The sequence below is a fragment of the Myiozetetes cayanensis genome, unplaced genomic scaffold, assembly GCF_022539395.1.
Source record: "Myiozetetes cayanensis isolate MyiCay16 unplaced genomic scaffold, myiCay2020 scf10, whole genome shotgun sequence".
NCBI lineage: Eukaryota > Metazoa > Chordata > Aves > Passeriformes > Tyrannidae > Myiozetetes > Myiozetetes cayanensis.
The window spans coordinates 19,380,535-19,400,091 of NW_026086605.1; the positions used below are offsets into that span (position 1 = coordinate 19,380,535).

Genomic DNA, 19,557 nt, shown 5'->3' on the forward strand with positions numbered 1-19,557 from the left:
GGTGGTGAAGCCGCTGGCACACTACAGTCCTGTGGGGACTGTGGTTTATGTCACTGTAGTTCGCCACAGCAATGCCTGTGTTTTTCCTCAGTTCCACAGTGTAAGTGGCACTATATATATAGATTGAGCAGCTAAGCATTAAGTCTGTTGTTAAAAAACTCGGCCAGTGCTAAGAATACAAATTTTTATTAAAAAAAAAAAAAAAAAAGGTAATTTCCTTTTAAGTAGTAAGTATATTTTTTGCTGTTGGTCATAGGGGGGCAAGTTGTTTGCTGGGTTTTTTTTACAGTACAACAGTATATATTTCTTACTTTTCTTAGATGTGTTACACCACTGCTGTTTTTAATGAAGCAAAAATTATTTCTGCAAGTAGCTTCCACAGAAGCTACCAAAAGTATAAATATTCTTGCTGGGCAAGGACACCTCATACCCCATACTCACTTCAAATTCAAATGCATCTCCACAACACTGGGAATGGTCTCTAGCTCTCCTCAGACATGACAGGCAGTAGCAATGCATAAATGCCACCATCACTTTATACCTTTGGTGATGGAGAAGCTCACATGTTCAAAGGAATATTTCCTGTATAAGCTGGCCACAGAATAATAATGCTTTACATTATATAATTTGATATATACCTAAGGAATTAGGAGAGTTATATTGTCTTAGAAAAAAAACACTTACGCAGTGTACATTAATGCATGTCTTCTTAAAAACCACAATCATACAATCCTAAGGAGATCATACTCCAAAAACAGGAGGACAGGGTTCCCATCTGAAGTCCAATACAGTTAGCTGAAATATTCTGGCAATCTCCAGTGGGCTCTAACAGGCTTTGCGGTTTAAGACCTGAGAAACTGCAGACCAAAGTGACACAGGATTCTATGTGAACTTTCTCATAAACCGGAGTTTTGCATAGGCAATGATGAGGAAGATAACAGTCATGCAGAAAAGAGCCACTATGTTTTCCCACATTGCCCAGCTGGTCGGTGCAATTCCTTGGCTGCACAGGTATGCTTCACCAGAACACCTGAAGAAAAGCAACGGGCACAACTTAGTATTACCGTGGTACAAGTCTTCAAGTAATTACTTTTATTCCTGTTCCACAAAGATCCTTCTACCCTCAACTTGGCAAAACAAGTGACAGAAATAACCCATAACCCATCACCAGAAAAAGCTTAAGGGACAAATCTAGATCTCTGGTTCTCATAATTTTTCAGTAGTAACCTAACTGTTGTTTATAGATAGCTGGCAATTTATAAGGAAACCTCAGAACCATCTTGAACTGTGGTAAGTACAGAAGCAGGCTGAAGTCCATAGCAGGGGTTGGGGGTCCAAAAGCTGTGGAAACAGTGCTTTAGCACTGTTCCCTGCAGAACCCTCAGTTTGCCGGCCCTCCAGCATGTCATGAAATACTTGCATTGCCACAACTTAAAGTATCAGTACTCGAGAGTATTTCAAATGGGGCAAAACCAAGCACAGAGAGATAGATACCTCAGCCTCGTCCTGTATCCGCAAGGAGGTTAATATTTACAAACAAGCTCTGTGAGGGAGGGATGTTTCTGATCACAGGTCTAGTGCTTTCCAACAACTTTGTAGCTGTCCATACCTTGCATTTCCATTGTTAAGTGACCCTCAGTTTGCTTAAGAAAACTGGTAAGACAGGGCTAGGTTATCAAATACAAAACTTAATTTAGCTCATCTGCCTATTTTCATGAATAAAGTTTCATCTCTACTTCACTCTTAGGTAATTGTGGAGTTTTACAGTATAATCCTAAAACATGCTATTTTGGGACATATTATTGAGACTGGCTTGTGAGTGGTTATTCTGTGCATAGTACAACAATTTGAAACAATCAGGCTTCTCTTAAAGCAAGCTATCACAATTCAGGCCCAGAACCAGCACGAGTTACTTACATTTCTTCTGAAATATTGGGGGGACAACTGCCTGCATCTTCCACAAACACTGTAGCATTTGGATTCTTCTCACCACAGAAGTAGAGATCCCTATACTCATTCACCTGAAGAGCCTAGGAAAAGAGGCAGATATTTTGCAAAGTTAGTGATTTTTGCAAAGTTAGTGATTTGGGGTATTAAAACTGAAACACCTCAAAGTAACTCTTGGAATCATATGTCTATGTTCCTTTTTATTTTCAAGCTCTTAATCACTGCCTTTCTGAGGAACTGTCAAGTTCCACATGCAGGATGGTTGGGTATCTGAGTTTTCGGCTTCAAAGTTACTTGGGCATGGGCTTCTGTCTTGCCAGCTACAAGTTCCTGTTCATCCACTTTCACCTGGGTCAACTGACTGATCCAGAGAACCATGTGGCTGCATGAAGATACCCCAGCACCAGCACACTGAAGACATGGCACAGTCAGCCAAGGCAAGTAGTGAACCGTTCCCTTGCAGTGGCATCCTGTACCCATTGCAACCTCAGGGGACACTTCCACATTCAGTAACACCAATAAAATACCTCAGTATACCCAAACAGGGAGGTCTCACACATCTCCCACCCTGTACCAGTTCAAGCATTCATTTCATTCATTTTTACTCAAAGCAGGACACTATTACTCCCAAACAGTCCCACCTGTGACCAGTGGGTGACCTGCTATGTCAAATTACTCTGTTTCAAGCAGCTGCACCCTTAGATTTCTGGTACCGCAGCTCCTTATTATTCAGAAATGGCAGCAAGTCAAATTTTACTTCAGAGGAAGCCACACTGAAGACTGAGACACTCAGACATTATGTAAATCCTTTAACCAGCTGAACAGTCATTGAACTCCGACTGGCCACCCAAACAGCAGTCTCTGGAGAGGTTGTACAATATTTGACTTAATTCTAAAACATAGGGATCAACAATTCAGGCTAGGAATTAGTGCCTCACTGGACAGCTCACCCTGCTGCTGTCCAAGCAGCATTAGCTCTGTAACACAAAGTGTTTATTCAGTTGCTGAGACTTCCATTTCTCGCACAGAGATTAACTTTTGCTTCCTTTTTAGGGTTGGCCGGTTTGTTCTTTTTTTATCATGTTGGTGCAAGGAAACAAAACAAATCTGACTTTTAAGAGAACTTCATTTATACTCAAAACCTCTCCAGAAAGCAACAGTGTGTCTACATTACTCACAGGAGACTGATGCTACTTTCTACTCACAGTGAGGCCATATCGGGGGATACTGAAGTACTTGAGCCAGTTCAGCCAGCCCATTATTGAAGGGAGGTTCACTAAGAGGCCTGAAAAGATCTGAAATACAACAGAAGAGGCTGATGAGTCACAAACTATTTACTGCAAATAATGCCACTCCTGCAGATGCTGCAGTTGCTCAGCAGAGGTGCACTGGGGTTGATGGACCTGCTACTGCTGTCATGCCTGTGCCTACAGGCACGAGGTTGGAGCCTTGCAGCACTTCCAGACAGACGGGCCAACAGCACAGCCAAGTACTTCAGCTGAACTGCTTGCAAAGAGGTCAGAAAGGTTTTCCTCATCCACATGTGAGCTAAGAAGCACACATACTCACAATTTCTTACTCAGGAGAACTGTGTGCTATGGTAGAGCTACCCACAGGCTAAAGAAGGATGACTGGAAGATGAGAAAATGGAGAAACAAGAAGCAAAAAATGGGGAGCCTTAAAGGCTGCTACTGTTTCAGTTTTCTCCTCTGGCCGACATCTTTTATCCATGCTCTCTCCTGCCTGGAACAAGATTTGCTTTTACTTCTTAGCACAACTAGACTTCATAGCTAAGCATGACACTTTAGCCTCTACTTCATCACAAGTGATCTTGTGCTTACCCCACTGTTTTTCAGGGCATGCATGTGCCACTCCTAATATACTGTGACTTAACTGAATGTACATCAGCTGCCCTTCACTACACATGCACATCTCTCACCCACAGCAAGCATTCGAAGCAGTACACTATTACTTGGCTTACTGCAAAAGCATTAAATTGCAAATCAAAGAATAACGGAGGGATGCACTGTGGCTCACAGTACATACACAGACAGTTACCAGGAACCACTTGACAAGGACTATCTAACTTGGTAGCGTCACCACCACCATTACCTCTTTGAAAAAGAATTCACAGCTCTCATCTGTGAGTAGGCAAAACTCCTTTCTCTCTTTCTTGCTCTCTTCCTTAAAAATGCTTGAGGAAGAGTATTGAAGTAATTTCTTGAACCCGAGGGCAATACTGAATTAAAGAGAGTGTTTGCTCCTGCTAATCCCACTGGGCAATAAAAATTAATGCAAAAAAAAATTAACAGATCTAGTTTATTTCAAGATTTTTTTCCCTTTAAATGTTCTAGTTGATCACTTAGATTTTTAAGAGTGGAAAGGCAGGATTTTTTTTTAAATTGGGTTTTTTAGGGACAATTTAAGAAAAAAACCACCACTTTTTAGGGGGCACATTTTTTGGAAAGCCCTGGTGGCATCACACCTACTGAACTGCACCTGAGCAATGATCTGAGCCTCAGATTACAAGCTGGCAGGAGAATATCTCTGACTATAGTGACAATAAAATCACAGGCATGCAGCTGACATGCCACAGGACTAGGGATTTTTAGCCTGCCTACGGCTGGCTCAATGCAGTCCACTCAGTTGGCCTCAGCTCTTTCCTCCTCTCCACCAAAGGAGCACATACACCCTTATATACTCACAAGCATCAGGACAAAACAAATCGTGATGAGCAGATTGGCCACAGCCACCACATCCATCCCAGCACTGATAGCCAGAGACATGGCTGTGGCAGTGTAGGACACCAGTACCAGGGTCAGCATGAAGAAGAAGAACCGTCCTGCAACAGCTTGGTATCCTGTCAAAAAACAGAAAGGTCAAAGTCCAGTAAACAACCACATTATGATTCCCAGAGAGGTGCCTTGGACTCCTATACAAGACAGGCAAAGCAGGAAGGCCAAGTTTGAAGTTGGCAGGAACTGTGCGTGCTCTAAAGACCCAAAGAGCATTACCAAAAGATGTCAGGCAGGTCCCCGTCTTAGAGTGCTGGTGTCTCTGCCCCTGCCCTAGAGTTCTCCAAAGTTATGATGCCAAGCACTAAAATAAGCTGAAGGTTCGAGTAGTTTCATGTTATAGATATGGGAATCAAGCTCTGGTTAAGTCAGAAACCAGATATGTTGGAAGATGACAGGTTCAAGAAAGCATCAATTTTTTACCAATCATCCAGTAACTGATGCATGAGAATATGATGGCTGGAGCAGTTCTCATGGGCAGCAGATCTCCTATCATCAAGGCCAGGAAGTAGGCAGACACACGGTAATATCCACTGGTGTACTGATGGCTGCGAGGACAGGAAGGAGGGGAGTTGTACAGGTTTAGAGGTCATCTAGGAAGCAGGCTCACCATGTGTGTTTAGTTCATCCTGATTCAGTTTCTGCTCTTTCTACCACTGTCTCCTTGTCTATGCGAAAGTTCCTCTGTGCTGTCACTTCCCACTCTGTAAAGCAAGGTCTGATCTGTCTCACACACCCTGCAGTCAAACTGACAACCCTCCAAGGAATGGGAAGGAAAGGCTGTGTGATTGCTAAGTAATACTGGAAAAAAGCTCCTAAATCTGTTTTCAAAGAGAATGATCCTTAACACAAGAGCATGAGGACGTATTAGACAGCTATTAAACTGGAGGAACACTTCATCCACTGCTAACTCATACAGATGCTTCCAGAGAAGAAGGGATGGTACCCAACAATAGGAAAACACCTTTAGGACATCAACTCGCCCCCCCGTTCACTGGGCAGTTATATGTCATTATGACTGTTTTGCTGCTTAACTGAGCTTGTGAAAGGATGCTTTAACTGGTGAGGTACCTAAATCCCCATTGACACAACTGGTAAGCTGCACTGGTAAGCAGGGCAGACTGGGAAGAAATGGCAGCATGGGGCAGTTTCACTACTGAGCAGCTGTTAGGGGCAATATTAAGCTGCTCTGAGCAACCTGTAGGTGGACACGTGCATTCCAGGCATAAATCTCCAATCTCCTCTTTGCTGCACAGGATCTGTCTCTTACCCTTCCATTGCATGAGTTGGAGGCTTCTCTGAACTACATTTTCAATATATATGTATATATATCTGTGTGTATATTATATATACTCACACCTGCATACATATACACACATACAAACACATAAACATATATATAATGATACATAATATTATAAATAATTAAAGTGATAATTAAATATAACTATAAATAGTTATGAATAAAATAATTATTTATAAAATAATTATGTATAATAAACACAATAACAATGTCATAACCAAGCACATCTCTCTAAATAGAGACATGCACTTGATTACTAGGGAAGCCTTGTAAGCCAGCCAGCAGCTCCCTTTATCTGAGCATGAGTTGCAAAGCTTTTCCAAGAACCTCCCATCATATTTGCACAGTATTGCCACTTTAGGACCATTGCAAGCCAGCATTTCAGCCCTTTGAGCAAGCAGGCAGGCGGGGTTCACAGTCTGCAGAATTCACACGCAGATTTCAAAACCAACTGTTACCAAAAAGTGGGTAGGAAAAGCACTTCGCAGAAAACTGTTACACAGCAAGCAAGTAAAAGCATTTCCTCCTTCCCCCAGCTCTTAGCATTTCAGCTCCCTACTCTACAGACTAATTTAGCATTACTATTACAATAATCTGATGTTGCAAGCGAGCAGTCAAGTCTTTGGTGCAAATAATTTTGTTTAGGGTGTAAGATACTCCCTCCACCTCATTCAAGGGTATGAGAGAGTCCAAGTGCCTTACTACTTACACAAATAGCTTCTTGTCTCTGATGAACAGCTCAATTGCAGAGACACTGGAAAAACACTGGTTTGTGGTGACGAAAAACAAGGATCCAACCCTAGAAGGCAAAACAGAACAGCTGAAAAGTGAGACAACAGCCTAGATCAAACACTGTCAGCCTTAGACATCATCATACCACCGAGTCAGTGCTTTTCTGTCTCTGTCCACAAAATGGAGATGTTTAATTGTGCTCTTGTAGATCTTAGATGTATCCTTTATCTTGTCCTTCACATCCCCTCTGTACATATGTGCAAGCCTAACAGAACTGTGGTCCCTTTAGGACCTCTGGCAATTCCATGCTGCAGTGCACAGAGGTTTGTGAACCCAACCCTCCTTTGTGTTCCAAGTGGATCCCAAGGTCTTTCCTGTGTGTCAAAGCTGTCTGCTACAGATAGAAAAATGAGCAAAGCTGTGGCTTTTCAACTTACCGATTCTGAATACCACTTCGGTCCAATTTTACACCAAAAAAGATAGCACCCACAACCAAGGCTAGGATTACAGTCACTGCAATCTATAAGTGGAGGGAAGAAAGGGAAAAGGGAGCCCTTCAGATAAGTAAATAGGAAATAACATTACTAAGTCATATGCAGGGTTTAAGATTCACACCTGCCTAAAGCCTTGCTGTTTTGAGGCAATGTATACCTATGACACACAATCAAAATCTCCGTGACAATTTCTCAGATTTTATCCTCTTCAATTTTCTACTTCCTCTGATCTTCTTTGGCTGGGAGAGGTTAGTAGAAGCACATTCATAGAATAACCCAGGTTAAAACTTAAAGTGAGGCACAAAATTAACATCACCCTAGAAGCTCCCCATATAAACCAGAGAATGGAGTACTTCCCCCCTCTCTCCAATCTTCAGTGAAGTAGTCCTTGTGCTAAATTAAAACAGAGATTTTTTCCAAAGGCTACAAAGGTAGCTGAGCATCTCACTCCATTTATGTGACAGTAGCACAGGACTCTCCTGTTTTCTTATGTGCCTTTGAAAACAAATTCTGTCCTACAAACTGCAGATTGTGGGACTGACAGCAGAAAGAATCTGAGGCTTTTAGCTGTTGTTACCTACTTGTGCAACAGATGCCTGTGGGTTCCTGATGAGATTTTTCAGGGAACGTTTGGACACCCAGTACAGCTGGGTGAGGAATCCATTTGCATAGGTAATCTCATGCTCCTGCTTGGATACTCTCTGCTTGCTTCCCTGTCCAAGCTCCACTTTCCTCAGTGCTTCCTTTGTGCTCTGATATAGGCTGGAGCTGAGATATTTCTGGTGCAGCGCATCTACCACACTGCTGTCCACGTTATCTTCTGCCACTCCATTTTCACTGCTCAACTCTGAGTGAGAAAACCAAGATTTTTTTCCTGAGGCTTGTGATTTCCCATGAACCTGACTTTCACACATGGCCCATTAACATGCTCAGAAATTCTGGAGGCTGAATAAAAAGAGCAGAAATGCCCAGAGAATTTTAATTGTTCAAGCCTTAGCTCTGAGTTTAAGAGGCTAGCTTGAGTGAGAGGGTTTTCCTAGTTTTAACTGAACCTAGCCAATCTGTCCATACTTTGAGGCATAAAAAGAGTCGTATTTTTAGAACGAGGCACCAGAAAACCTTTGTTTCACTGAATTTGTGGGACATTAGAGCAACGTTTGCTCTAATTCAATTTCCCATCCCCAAAAAGCACCATTAAAAAAACTGTTCCGTTATAAACCTTCAGTCATAGATATGCTACAGCATCCCCAAACAAATATTTCCAAACATTCTGTTCACTATATTATTACAGAGTTTGTTCTCTAATCTAGTTGCAGTCTTTTTCACTCTCCTGAAAATACATCACTCCTTAGCATATCTACCCTGTCTTCTCTGCAGCAGCCTTCTGTCACCTGTCACATCTATCTTGAGACTAAGCAGTTCTAGTTTTTCCAGTCTTTCCCACACAAGTTTTTTAAATTTCTGATATTTATCACTGCTGTCCTATATTACTGAAGGGAAAAAAAAATTTCCTTTTAAAAGCTTCTGAGATCTTTAAAGAAGCCCAAAGCAAAGTATACCTATTAGTAGGAAAAATAAAAAGATAATGAAGTGCCTTTAGACTGGAGGAAACCTACAGAACAAAAGCTTGCCATCCCCACATACAACTTCCCTTCTACACCAGCCAACAGTGGGTTTCTCCTTCACAATTTACCTTTTCCTGTGTCCACAGGTTTGCGATCTTCCTTGCTTGCTGCCACAGCAGTGGAATCGCCATTTATTACGTCAAGGAAGAAGTCAGCTGGATTGTTGAAGGGTTCACATTCATATCCTTAAAAAAACCAAAAAACGAAACCAAAACCACATATGTTTTGTATTGCACAGAGCACAGTTTAGAAGGTCAGGTCTAATACTGTATCACTTTTCCATAACCCCATTACAATAAAAATTCACTGCTTTTCGTAAGTACTAGTTTATGTCAGTAGAATGGACAGGATTTAGGAGATGGTGAATCTGAGTTATCTAAAGAGAGCTTCAAAGTTCCTTATTCTCCACTACTTTCAGGTGAGGAAAAATCTGTAACTTGCTCCTACACAGCTCAGTATGGACAACTCTTGCCTCCTTCCCAGTGCTGTTCAACCACATCCCAGTCTGTAAGACACAGAGTTCCTCAGCAGAGGTTCCTAGGTGTCTGTTCTACGGCCTGAGGTACTTCTTTTGGAGTCTCAACTCTTGCTGGTGTTTCTTTGGTCACAAGGAAGAGGAAGGGCTGTCCCAGAGCAGCTTCTTATAATATGGTTCTAGCTTTGGGACAAGGAGGAAAGAAAAAAAAAACCAACAACAAAGATGCTTTTTCTATAATTTGCCTGAGAGAAGGGAAGTGGGCTACTAAGAGGAGGAGTAGAAGCAGTGACATTGGTTAAAGCATCTCCCTTAAAGCCAGGGAAAGATTAAAATTTAAAGTGTCCACACATTAATGTGTCCACACTGGACTGGAAGTTCACATTCTTTGTTCATTATAGTCATAAAACCTCACTCTGCTTACTTGGAGAGAGAGCAGCCACTCAACAGTGCAACTACTAACCCATCTTAGGATAGCATAATTTTGACCTCTTGGTCACCCACCTGCATTCAGTCTAGAACATAGTTTTGGATCAATCTGTACAGACTACTGCCAAACTGCAGGCTGTGGTTCAAAACCCACCAGATCTGCCACCAGGGCCTGCTAGCAGCATCATCTTGTTTGCTGGACATCACGCTTCTACATGCCCAAGTGATTCTTGGTTTTTGTCCTGATGCCAGACAAAACAAAGGCATTTTCGGTTTTGCCATTCCATTTTTCTCCTGTTCTAACATAACACTCCTCACACTGTATATGTACAGTCTCTGGCATCCTACTGATAAAACAGCACAGGACTGTTGTCCCATGCTAGGGTGAAAATCTACTCACAGATTTAACTCATTAGCCACTTGCCTTTGCTCTTGGCATGGAAGACTTACCAATAGAACTAAAGTACTCCAGGGCCTGCTTTGCAGGACCATGGTACAGCACCTTTCCTGAAGCCAGCAGTGTCAGACTGTCAAACAGCTTGAATATGGAATAGCGGGGCTGATGGATAGAAAATATGATGGTTCTACCTCTTCTTGAGAGCCTGAAATAGAAATAAAACATCTCTCAAATACACCACACTTTGAGTTTCAGAAAGGCCATGTTAATCCAAGCAAAAAACAAGTATCCAAATCGAAGAAAAATACTTGTCAACTTCTTAGGGTCTTGACTCAGAAAAACTGTAGTTCCCCTTCTCTGTCACTGTGTCAGATGCTGCCTGTGAGACCTTCAAGACAGCACGCATCGTTACAAGAGACCATCACTGCAGTCCAGGTAGACAAAGTATGAGGTTGTCTGTAGCTAGCAAAGCCTGAGGCCATAGCTGTGTAACCCTCCTGACATGTTTTCTGTACCAGACACCAACTTGACTAACTGGAACAGTCCTGCACTCAATGGCAGTACCAGGCTTTACATAGCAGGCTGTGGAAATCTGGCCAGCTGAGATTTCTCTTAGCTTTTCTGTTGAAGATTAACTCTCAAGAAAATTCAAAACACGTTTTCCTTGAGGTTTGTCAGACACTCTTTCAAATGCTTTAGCACTGATGCCTGATAAGTACCCTTGACAATCAAAGACAAACAGCAGAACAAGATGTCCCCAGCAAGCAAAACCAGACAACACGTTACAAACCCAGGAGGAGGACTAGGAAGTCATTGTCATTAAATAAGCCTTTTTGGTCCTCCTTGAACATAACTTTGTTCTAATTGTCAAATGACAGTTCATCTCCAAAACATAGGAGATGAATGTAAACACTGAAAGTAAATCTGCAGGTGAAGTCTTACCTGAGTTCAAAGCTGTTGCCAGAGGAGGGAAAAGCCTTTTTTAATAGACTCAGATGGAAGGCCAAAAAATTATGATTACAAGGCCTGACCTCCTAGTCCACCCCTTTTTGTGACAAATGGAAGCTGTCCAAGCTACATCTGCTTTTTGGGCTCCAGTCCAGTGTTTGCTGTGCAAAGATTCCCATAAACTTAAAAAGCCTTTGGACACAACCCAAATAATTTAGTACCACTTCTGCATCTATTTGTCTAGCTTTTCTTTTTTTTTAAAGAGCGCTACAGATACTCGTAAGAACATTCATTTTTTTAGTAATGACTTGACAACAAAATTGCAACAGGGCCCTGAAGAACTGACTCTTACTTCTTCAAAAGGATGAGGACTGCATTTGCTGTGCTGGCATCAAGGCCAGTTGTTGGTTCATCCAGAAAAAGGACTGGTGGCTCTGTGATGAGTTCCATCCCAATGTTGGTTCTCTTCCGTTCCCCTCCAGACACTCCCCGGATCAATTCAGTTCCCACCTACAAGCAGAAGAAATCAGATACTTTCAACAAGACCTAGTCAGTGCATGCCCTGGAGTTGAGGGCTCTCTGCATCCAGCAGCCATTTTCAGAGTTCCAGTAATGAATTCTAGGGCCAGGAGCAGATGATGGGTTTGACTCAGTTTGAGGGACTGTGCAGCAGTAAGCTGAGCCTGATTTTCAAAGGTACCAGGTGCCTTATGACTTCAAGGGACAAGGATGACACTGATAAGGAAGAGACAGAATGAAACCACAGCAGTCAGAGGAGGCATTGGTGTTTGTTGGTAACTTGCCTGCTACTAAAGTATGAGTGGGATAAGTCAAGTAATAATAAAGTAAGAGTAAAAATGCTGCTGGGAGGAACAAGCTCTGCACAGATACTCTTCATCACAGATCAGTTTTCCATCCCTCACAGCTTTCAGCATTGTAAAAACAATTTCCCTATCTTGTCCCACAAAGCCAGGAAGTGACTGAGCAGCTTTCCAAGGTACAATGACTAAGCGACTTTTTCCCCTCCGACTTTATACAACATGCTGGACATGGTCCAAAATCTTCTCATTTTAGTAGCAAATACACTGACTTCTTTCCAAGCTCCCTCCTGAGCTGGAGACTAATTTCTTTCCTTCAGTATGGTTTACTCAGGTTCCTGTTTAGCTTCACGTGGCTGCACTACATACACCATACTGCCCACAGACAAGCAGTTCAGTTTCCAGAGGTAGTATGATTTCTGAGAAAGGTACTCTCACTGCTCACCTTAACATCAGCCACTTTGTTTAATCCCAGCTCACTGATTATCTGGGTGACTCGCTCTTCCTTCTCTTTAATGCTGATAGAGCTGGGGAGTCGCAGGGCAGCAGAGAACTGCAGGTTCTCCCTCACCGTCATTGTGCCCATGACAACATCATCCTGAAAGCAGTAAAAAGAGACAATTGGAAAGACTCCTCAGTTACCTGAGTGGGCACCAGAGTCCCTATGGTGGCAGTCACTGTTTGAGGACCACAGTGGAAACTGGACTGAGAGACAATGCTTCCAAATTTACATGATATGAAATTCAAGGTCACTCAGTAGCAGTTAAGGGGAGAACGCAGCTCTGGAGGCCTCGCAGCTTCCACCAAGCACCACCTAAGCCTGCTTTCAGGCTCAGGAATTCAAGTGCAGACAGTACCACTCTGTATAGCACATGCATTTTTCTTACTAGCCAAAGCGAGGCAGAGTAGGTAGCTGATTTTGTAAAGAGTTACATTTCTGTCAGTCCAGCTGAAGCCAAAAGACATCGCTAGTGCTCAGTGCTCAAGGTAGAGACATTCAGGGAGCCACCCAGGTCAGCTCTGCTGCAAATTACAAGCTGTATTTTGTGGTCCAAAGCACCTGCCAAGTTCAGCTGCCAACGAGGAGCTTTCCTCAGGTGCTTGCTGGCAGCAGCTTCTCAGAGAAACAAGAATATTGCACCAAGATACTCCTAAATTTCTTCATGTCTCAAATAATCTACAACTCTTGGACACACGACTGTATTCTAAGGGCTACCCCTTTACAAAAGCTTCAACAGTCATACACACTTTGAGTGAGAATCAAATCTATCCGGTTGACAGACATTTGGGCAGCTTACACCAACCAGCAACAACCATGAGCCAAACAGAGTTGTCGTCAGGTCCATCCAGAGCTCCATGCCTCTCCCTCATCCCTACTTTGATATTTGTGCCAATTCTGCATCCTACCATGAGAGAAGGGTTGGGCAGCTGCTGAGAAACATGCCTGTTAAATCAGGTACCTTTCAAATCTAGCGCCCTTTGGAACACACGCCCCCAAAGCTGCAGGGCAGCAGATTCTCGCCTGCTTTGGGACTCTTCTCACATCAGATATAGTTGATAAGTAGCACAAATGATATGTCAGCCAACCATGTTTTGCACTGGAGTTAACAGAGGAAGACAGAATATGCTGTTTTGCTGCCAAAGCTGGTTTAGACATTTCCTATCAACCCACAACCCCCCAGTCTTTGACCCTAGCCTCCCATTCCCCACCCTCAGATCCACCAACACAACTGTTGGGTCATCACACTGGAAACTAACTGTGAATTTAAGCTACCTGAATACCAAACACAACAAACCATGGCATGACACCTTCACTCTCGAGGCATGAATGGAGAGACCACCAGCAGTTTTATAGAGATAACACATGACTTAGCATGTCTACATGCTTATCTGCATAAAACTGATCCTAAAATGATGTATGTATTTAGGATTTAAGTGTTGTTTGTAGTTTTTTGGCCATCTTTATTGATCTAAGAAGTACTGCACAGGATGGGAGGGGAGAGACCATTCAATGTCTCATCAAATTGCCTATCATTTTAAGGTTATGATTGGTTGCTTTGGACATTTGAGAGACAAATGTCTCAAACTGGGATCGCTTGCAAGAAACTTCCTGGCCATTCACTAGGATTTGGGGATCTTTGACCTGCAGGATCAAGATTCAACATCATTCTTGTCACATGTATTCTCCCAGAACCCCCCAGCTGGCAGCTTTCAGCTGCCTATTTCACATCTGCCTGCAGTCAGAACCCTGGATGGTTTCCAGATTTGGATGCTCATATGGCTGCCAAGAATCCCCTTCTCCCCAGGTCCCCCAGGGCTTTGAGGGTCTATTATTGGTTCAGGCCTCCACCCACTTCCGCAGATTCAGATGGCTTTTCCTGCCTCTGCGTGGAATGAAGCTCTGTCACAGCCAGCCAGAATCAGAGGAAGAACAGCAGGGATCTACTTATTTCCTAGAATTATTGTCTGATAGTTTGAAGGTACTTCTGCCAGCTAGGACTGCTTCTGAGTTTAACAACAAGAGATTTTGGGTGTCACGGTTTTTTTCTTCACCTTTTCATTTAAATCTTTGCTAGTACTTCAGGGCAGAGCCCAAAGAACAAGCCACAGTAGCCCAGTGATTTGGGCAGTAGCCCATCTGGCTTTGGGAAGACAAATATCTCTGTGCCTGACTAGGATGGAGTAACAGTTTGATCTTCTTGTCTTCCATATCCCAGAAAAATAATAAATATGTAGCATCAGAGTTACCAAATGAGACTCTGTGGAGACCACTGAAAACTACCTAACCTAATAGTTCATGCTTTGCTCATTTTATCTGGTCTTCCATCCCAAGGGCTCCCAGCCCTTACTGAATGTGGTTACTCACCTGCACAACATATCCCGAGATGCACTTGAAATTTGGAGGTTGTGGGATGCCATCTATAAGCACTTCTCCAGACAGGCCTGCTGGGTCCTTTCTGGCAGCCAGCACATCTAGGAGACTTCAGACAAACACCAGGCATTAGGTTTTGCAGTAACAGCTGCTTTTACCTTTGACTGGATAAGCACACCAGGCAGGACTGCAGTTCCAGCCTGCTCACAGCATGCCACAAACCAAAGGACACAGAAAGGGGCTTCCTCTACTCTGGGAGCTTTAGCTCTTTGTACAGAAAGCCTGGGATACATACAGGATTTTCCAGCACACTGTGTGCCACAGCAGTATGGCAGTATACAGACACTCACAAATCACAACAGTGAACCCCCTACGGACATAAACTCAGCCTGTGTATTTACAGCTAACCTCAAATGCACAGAGACAAAAGCACCCTGCCGAGTCTCTGCAGGCTGCTCTCCAGCCAGGGGAGCACACAACTAACTCCTTTGATCTCAAGGAAATTAATCCAAATTGGTGTAAACAAGACAGGAGTTAAGATTAATTCTAGTAAGTAATTTTTTAACGTATCACTGGATTCTCCTTCCTGCCAATGCAGAGGCCAGCCTGTCTGCTAGCTAAGTAAACTGCCCTGATGAAGCACTGCTCTTGAAAGCATATTGAGTAACCAGCACCTTAGAAAGGAAGATCAAGGGTCATCACAAAGACCCCTGTGTGAACCCTGGCCATATTTGCCAGTGTCTGACATTTTCAAAGGCAGAGAATGACAAAGAGTTCTCTTACCATGGTTATACAGGAGAGAAAACAGAATTAACACCATTAGGTGGAGATAGTCTGCATGGTATTTCTCTGTGCTTTTGTCCAAAAACCTCATGCATATGTGCACCCCAAACAGCAGGCCACAGCAAAGATGAGGTAAGGATCCAGAGCATCCTGTAGACTCCGGTATTGTATGACAACATGTTCCTGTCAGTTGTCAGAGAGGGGTCTGGAGTAGCAGCACCAAGGAAGTCTTGCTGCAGTGAGTTCACAGGGGATGACGTCTATCATGCGCATGAGCTTGTGCCCCATCCCCACCCCATCACCAGTCAGGACAGTGCCTACATCTGAGCTCCAGTCACCCCAGTTCCATCTGGTATCTAAATTCAGGCCACCACCAAAGGTGACTGCAGTAATTGGAGAAGATGAGGGCTGTGGTACTGCTGCAGGGCAAGAACAAAGCTAATAGAGGGGCAGGAGGTCAAACTGTATCACCAGATTTCTCACAGGCATGCAAAGGTCTGAGCCTCACATCTTTCCTAACCCTCAGAATCCCAAATACCCTTTGAACAGCTGACTATCCACTTAAAGGAGCAGAAGAAGGTACTCACGAAGATTTTCCACTCCCTGTTGGCCCCAGGATAGCATTCAATCCTGGTTTCATAATGCCACTGGAAGAAAGAAAGAGTTATTTACAAATGAAGGACTGTTCATATGCAGCTTTTAGTAGAGGTGTGTACAAAATGCTGCTGAAAGGAAAACTCAGAGATTATGAAAAACTTCTCCTTAAATCTGAAATCAATGTGCATTTTTCCTTTCTTTCCCTGACCTCCAGTCAGAACAGAATCAAAGCTGGACATAAAAAACAATCTACAAAAGACAGATGTTAAGTGTCTTCCCTGCTGAACTAGTTCTTGAGCTCTCTGCTGCTCGTTTCCTCTGATTGTGGCTTGATCCACAGTTAGGGGAACCCTCAGATCTTCTGGTAGAGGAGTTCACACAAGTTTGGTCCTAATTTGCTCAAATCAATAACTGAAACTGCTCCAGCTATATCCCACCTATTTTGCCTAAAAGTAAACCATGAAGTGCTCACTTGAGCTGCTGACTGGCAGGAGGGTAGTCATTTCTGTACCAACTGGATCTGGAAGATGACATGAGGTCACTGATGCACAGCAGCAGATTAATTCCTACCCTCTAGCATCTCATTTAAGCAAGAACTTACTAAACATTATGAAGGATCTTCTTTTCCACAGTTTTCCGTTTACAAAGGAATCCACTGGACTGCTTAATGGAATACTGGATGTTATGGAAACTCACGACAGAGCCCCGAGGAGATCGGAGGGACTCTTGTGTTGGAAGAGAACGTTGGAAATTGCCTGCTCCTTCCTCTTCTCCAACAGAAATAATGCTGTGATCAGATGTGTCTGCCATCATGTCTTTGTTACACAGGTCAAGCTCCACTGTGTGGAGATGTTTGAGGTCACTGTTGTTTTGAGCAGTTCCCATCTGTTGAGACAAAGAACACAGAAACAAGCAAGGAGGGAGACGTGAGCAAAGATTTCTCCAGAAAGTGTCTTGGAAAACCAAGTTCATGCACACCACACCAATCCTTACGTGTGCCAAGTTTCCAAAAGGATGGACATCCGCACTGGAAGACATCCAGTAGTCTCCAAAGGCACGGAAACCCACAGATTTAGAACTAACCTTTAAGAACAAGAGATAAATGTTCTTGAAGTAAGTTATGCTTGCTGAAAGAGCATCTAATTAGGAAAAAACAAAGCCCGTCTGTGATGGTCACTCTCTCTTGCAACACAGCAGGGACTACAAATGGAAGCTGCTACCACTTCAGCTAAAGAGACTCAAGGTCCTCTTCTTCAGTCATAACATGCTTACCTCCCCACAAAGCCAGCAGAGAACCCTATTAACGAGTCTCAATGAAGAACCACAGGAAGAAAAATGGTTGTACTTATAAAAATGAGGCCAGCCACATGCATCCTGTTTCCTGGCACAAGTTTGTTTCAGAGATACCAATGTGATTAAAATAACAATTATACATGCTGCTTATCATGTTTCAGTCACACAGTATCAAGATACTTTACAACTACAAATAGGAAGAGAAATTTGAATTTGTCTGCCGGCACCGTTTACGCTGAAGTACAGAAGGAATTACCTCTTCCATGAGGAAAGATCTGGGATATGCCAAAGTAAGAAAAAACATGGTACAAACTGGTACAATATGGAAAATTAAATATGTTATCTGCTTATTATCACAAAGTTATAAAGCAATCTGGTTCAAGCAGATAAGCTGCCTCAGTAGCTCAGGACAGGAGCACCTGAAAGCAAGAACACGTAAACAGCAAAGGGAAGGAACTGTTCTCCCTGTCCTACAAAGTAGGAAATATACCAATGTGGGTATAACTATTAATATTAATTCACTTACTAGTCACAGCAGCAGAGCTGTTTTATGAAGGGGCTGATTCCCTTGCTGCAATTGATGGAGACCAAGTCTGGATCCCTTCACTCATTTTGAAAAAAGAAAAAGTTTAAAATTCTTGCCTTGACGTTACATGTTAGGAGTTTGGAAACCCTACACTCACTAAGTTCTGCAGCTGGGCATAACGGTATGCCTTTCAGCCAGGGACCCTTGCAGATATAAACAATCCTTTCCCCTTTCAAAAAAACTACAGCAAGAAAGAGATGAATTACTACATACCCCTTCCAGAAATTGAACGCAACAGTTAGACTACACAAGTTAGTCTAATCATTTACTTTACTTCTAGCTGCTGGCATGGCACTGTTTGTTAGAGAGCTAAAAATTTACTGTGACGCTGGGGAAAGCCAAGGTGCTCACAAGGCTAAGAGCCAGGAGAGAGATCTGTCCACGAAGACATCCATTGTCCTAGTTCCTTGAATTTTGTGGGAAGACAGATGTATTCCATCAGTCACCCTTTCCCATCATCTGCACTTCTTTCCTCCCAGGACTGAGAGGGTGATAACCAGTAGGACCAGCACTGCAGCAGTAGTAAGACTTTGCAGGGAGAGAGATGGTCATCCTTTTAAGAAACTGTATCTACAAAAACCATATTTAGAGAAATAGGGATTGTCCTTTTGTCTCTGCCTCCTGCCATTACTGAAAGCTCAACAAGTTGCAATAGTTGTTTCCTGTATAAGTAAAACAAAAGTAGTGAGGAAAATTAAGGGTTGTTTAGCTTGGACACAATGCTGAATTCTAAGGCTGGTCACCCCTGGGAAAGTCTTGTTTATGGGAAACAAGATAGGATATGATGGTTACATCAGCAAAAGATGGCTTATATACTTGAAAGGTTGCACAACAGATCAGGAGAAAAAAACAAGTCCGGATGAGAGGAACGCCAGGTAGAAAGACCTTGTCAGACTTCTGAACATTTGTCTTGTATCTGTCCTAGATCGGTTCTTTGGTTTAGCTCACCGTACACTCTTTTATGCAGGTTTTTGCAAAGCTACCGATTAGCTTTGGCTGACAAGCCAAACCACTGCTGTGGGTGTGCGCATGGATGGTTGAGGGAAGCTTAGCAGTGCCTACAGGTAGGCTCGGGCTGCGGCAGTGCCCATCTACCGCCCACCTGGCCCCACGGGACAGCTCCGCTGCTAAGCCAGAGCCGGAGCCGCGACCCGACCCGGCCGACCGCGCTCCGCTTCCCTCCCCGAGCCCTCGCCCGCCCGCAGAGCTGCCCCGGGCCCCGGCCCCGCCGGGCGCTGCTCGCCCGAGAGCTCCGAGGGCTCCGCCGCGCCCGGCCCGGCCCGCCCCGGCCCTGCCCTGCCCTGCCTACCCCGTTACCTCGCGGCGCTCGGGGTGGCGGCGGCTCTGGCAGCGACGCTGCTTCGGCGGCGTTTTATAAGCGGGTCCGAGCGGCGGGTTACATAAAGCAGCGGCGGGGAGTGCCGGCGGTGTCACGCAAACCCCCCCGGGTCGCGGGCGAAGGC

The 19,557-nt window shown here is 43.7% G+C and overlaps 1 protein-coding gene across 2 annotated transcripts; it reads right to left on the bottom strand.

Annotated features, from left to right (window-relative positions):
• Positions 1-170: 170 nt before the first annotated feature.
• Positions 171-19,557, bottom strand: LOC126634870 (broad substrate specificity ATP-binding cassette transporter ABCG2-like). Of its 2 annotated transcripts, XM_050305713.1 has the most exons (17): positions 19,412-19,552; positions 17,209-17,298; positions 16,817-17,100; positions 16,206-16,265; positions 14,830-14,944; positions 12,409-12,561; positions 11,498-11,655; positions 10,251-10,402; positions 8,965-9,081; positions 7,853-8,118; positions 7,215-7,297; positions 6,755-6,844; positions 5,166-5,290; positions 4,653-4,807; positions 3,153-3,242; positions 1,918-2,030; positions 171-1,030 (listed from the first exon to the last, which is right to left on the bottom strand). In XM_050305713.1, exons 2-17 carry the CDS (start codon positions 17,251-17,253, stop codon positions 883-885), a joined length of 2,154 nt encoding a protein of 717 aa, XP_050161670.1. In that variant the 5' UTR covers positions 17,254-17,298; positions 19,412-19,552; the 3' UTR covers positions 171-882. The 2 variants fall into 2 exon arrangements, with proteins under 2 accessions (XP_050161670.1, XP_050161671.1); XM_050305714.1 differs by lacking the exon at positions 17,209-17,298 and having other exon boundaries at positions 19,412-19,557.

Bases quoted from the DNA above. Each gene is read 5' to 3' on its own strand.
- LOC126634870 (XM_050305713.1), bottom strand. From the start codon at position 17,253: ATGTCTTCCAGTGCGGATGTCCATCCTTTTGGAAACTTGGCACAC. The intron at 10,403-11,497 runs GTAAGAGTCAGT...TTTCTATTTCAG, and splicing joins GTCCTCATCCTTTTGAAGAA to GCTCTCAAGAAGAGGTAGAA. The intron at 3,243-4,652 runs GTGAGTATATAA...GTTGTATTTCAG, and splicing joins TTTGTTTTGTCCTGATGCTT to ATCTTTTCAGGCCTCTTAGT.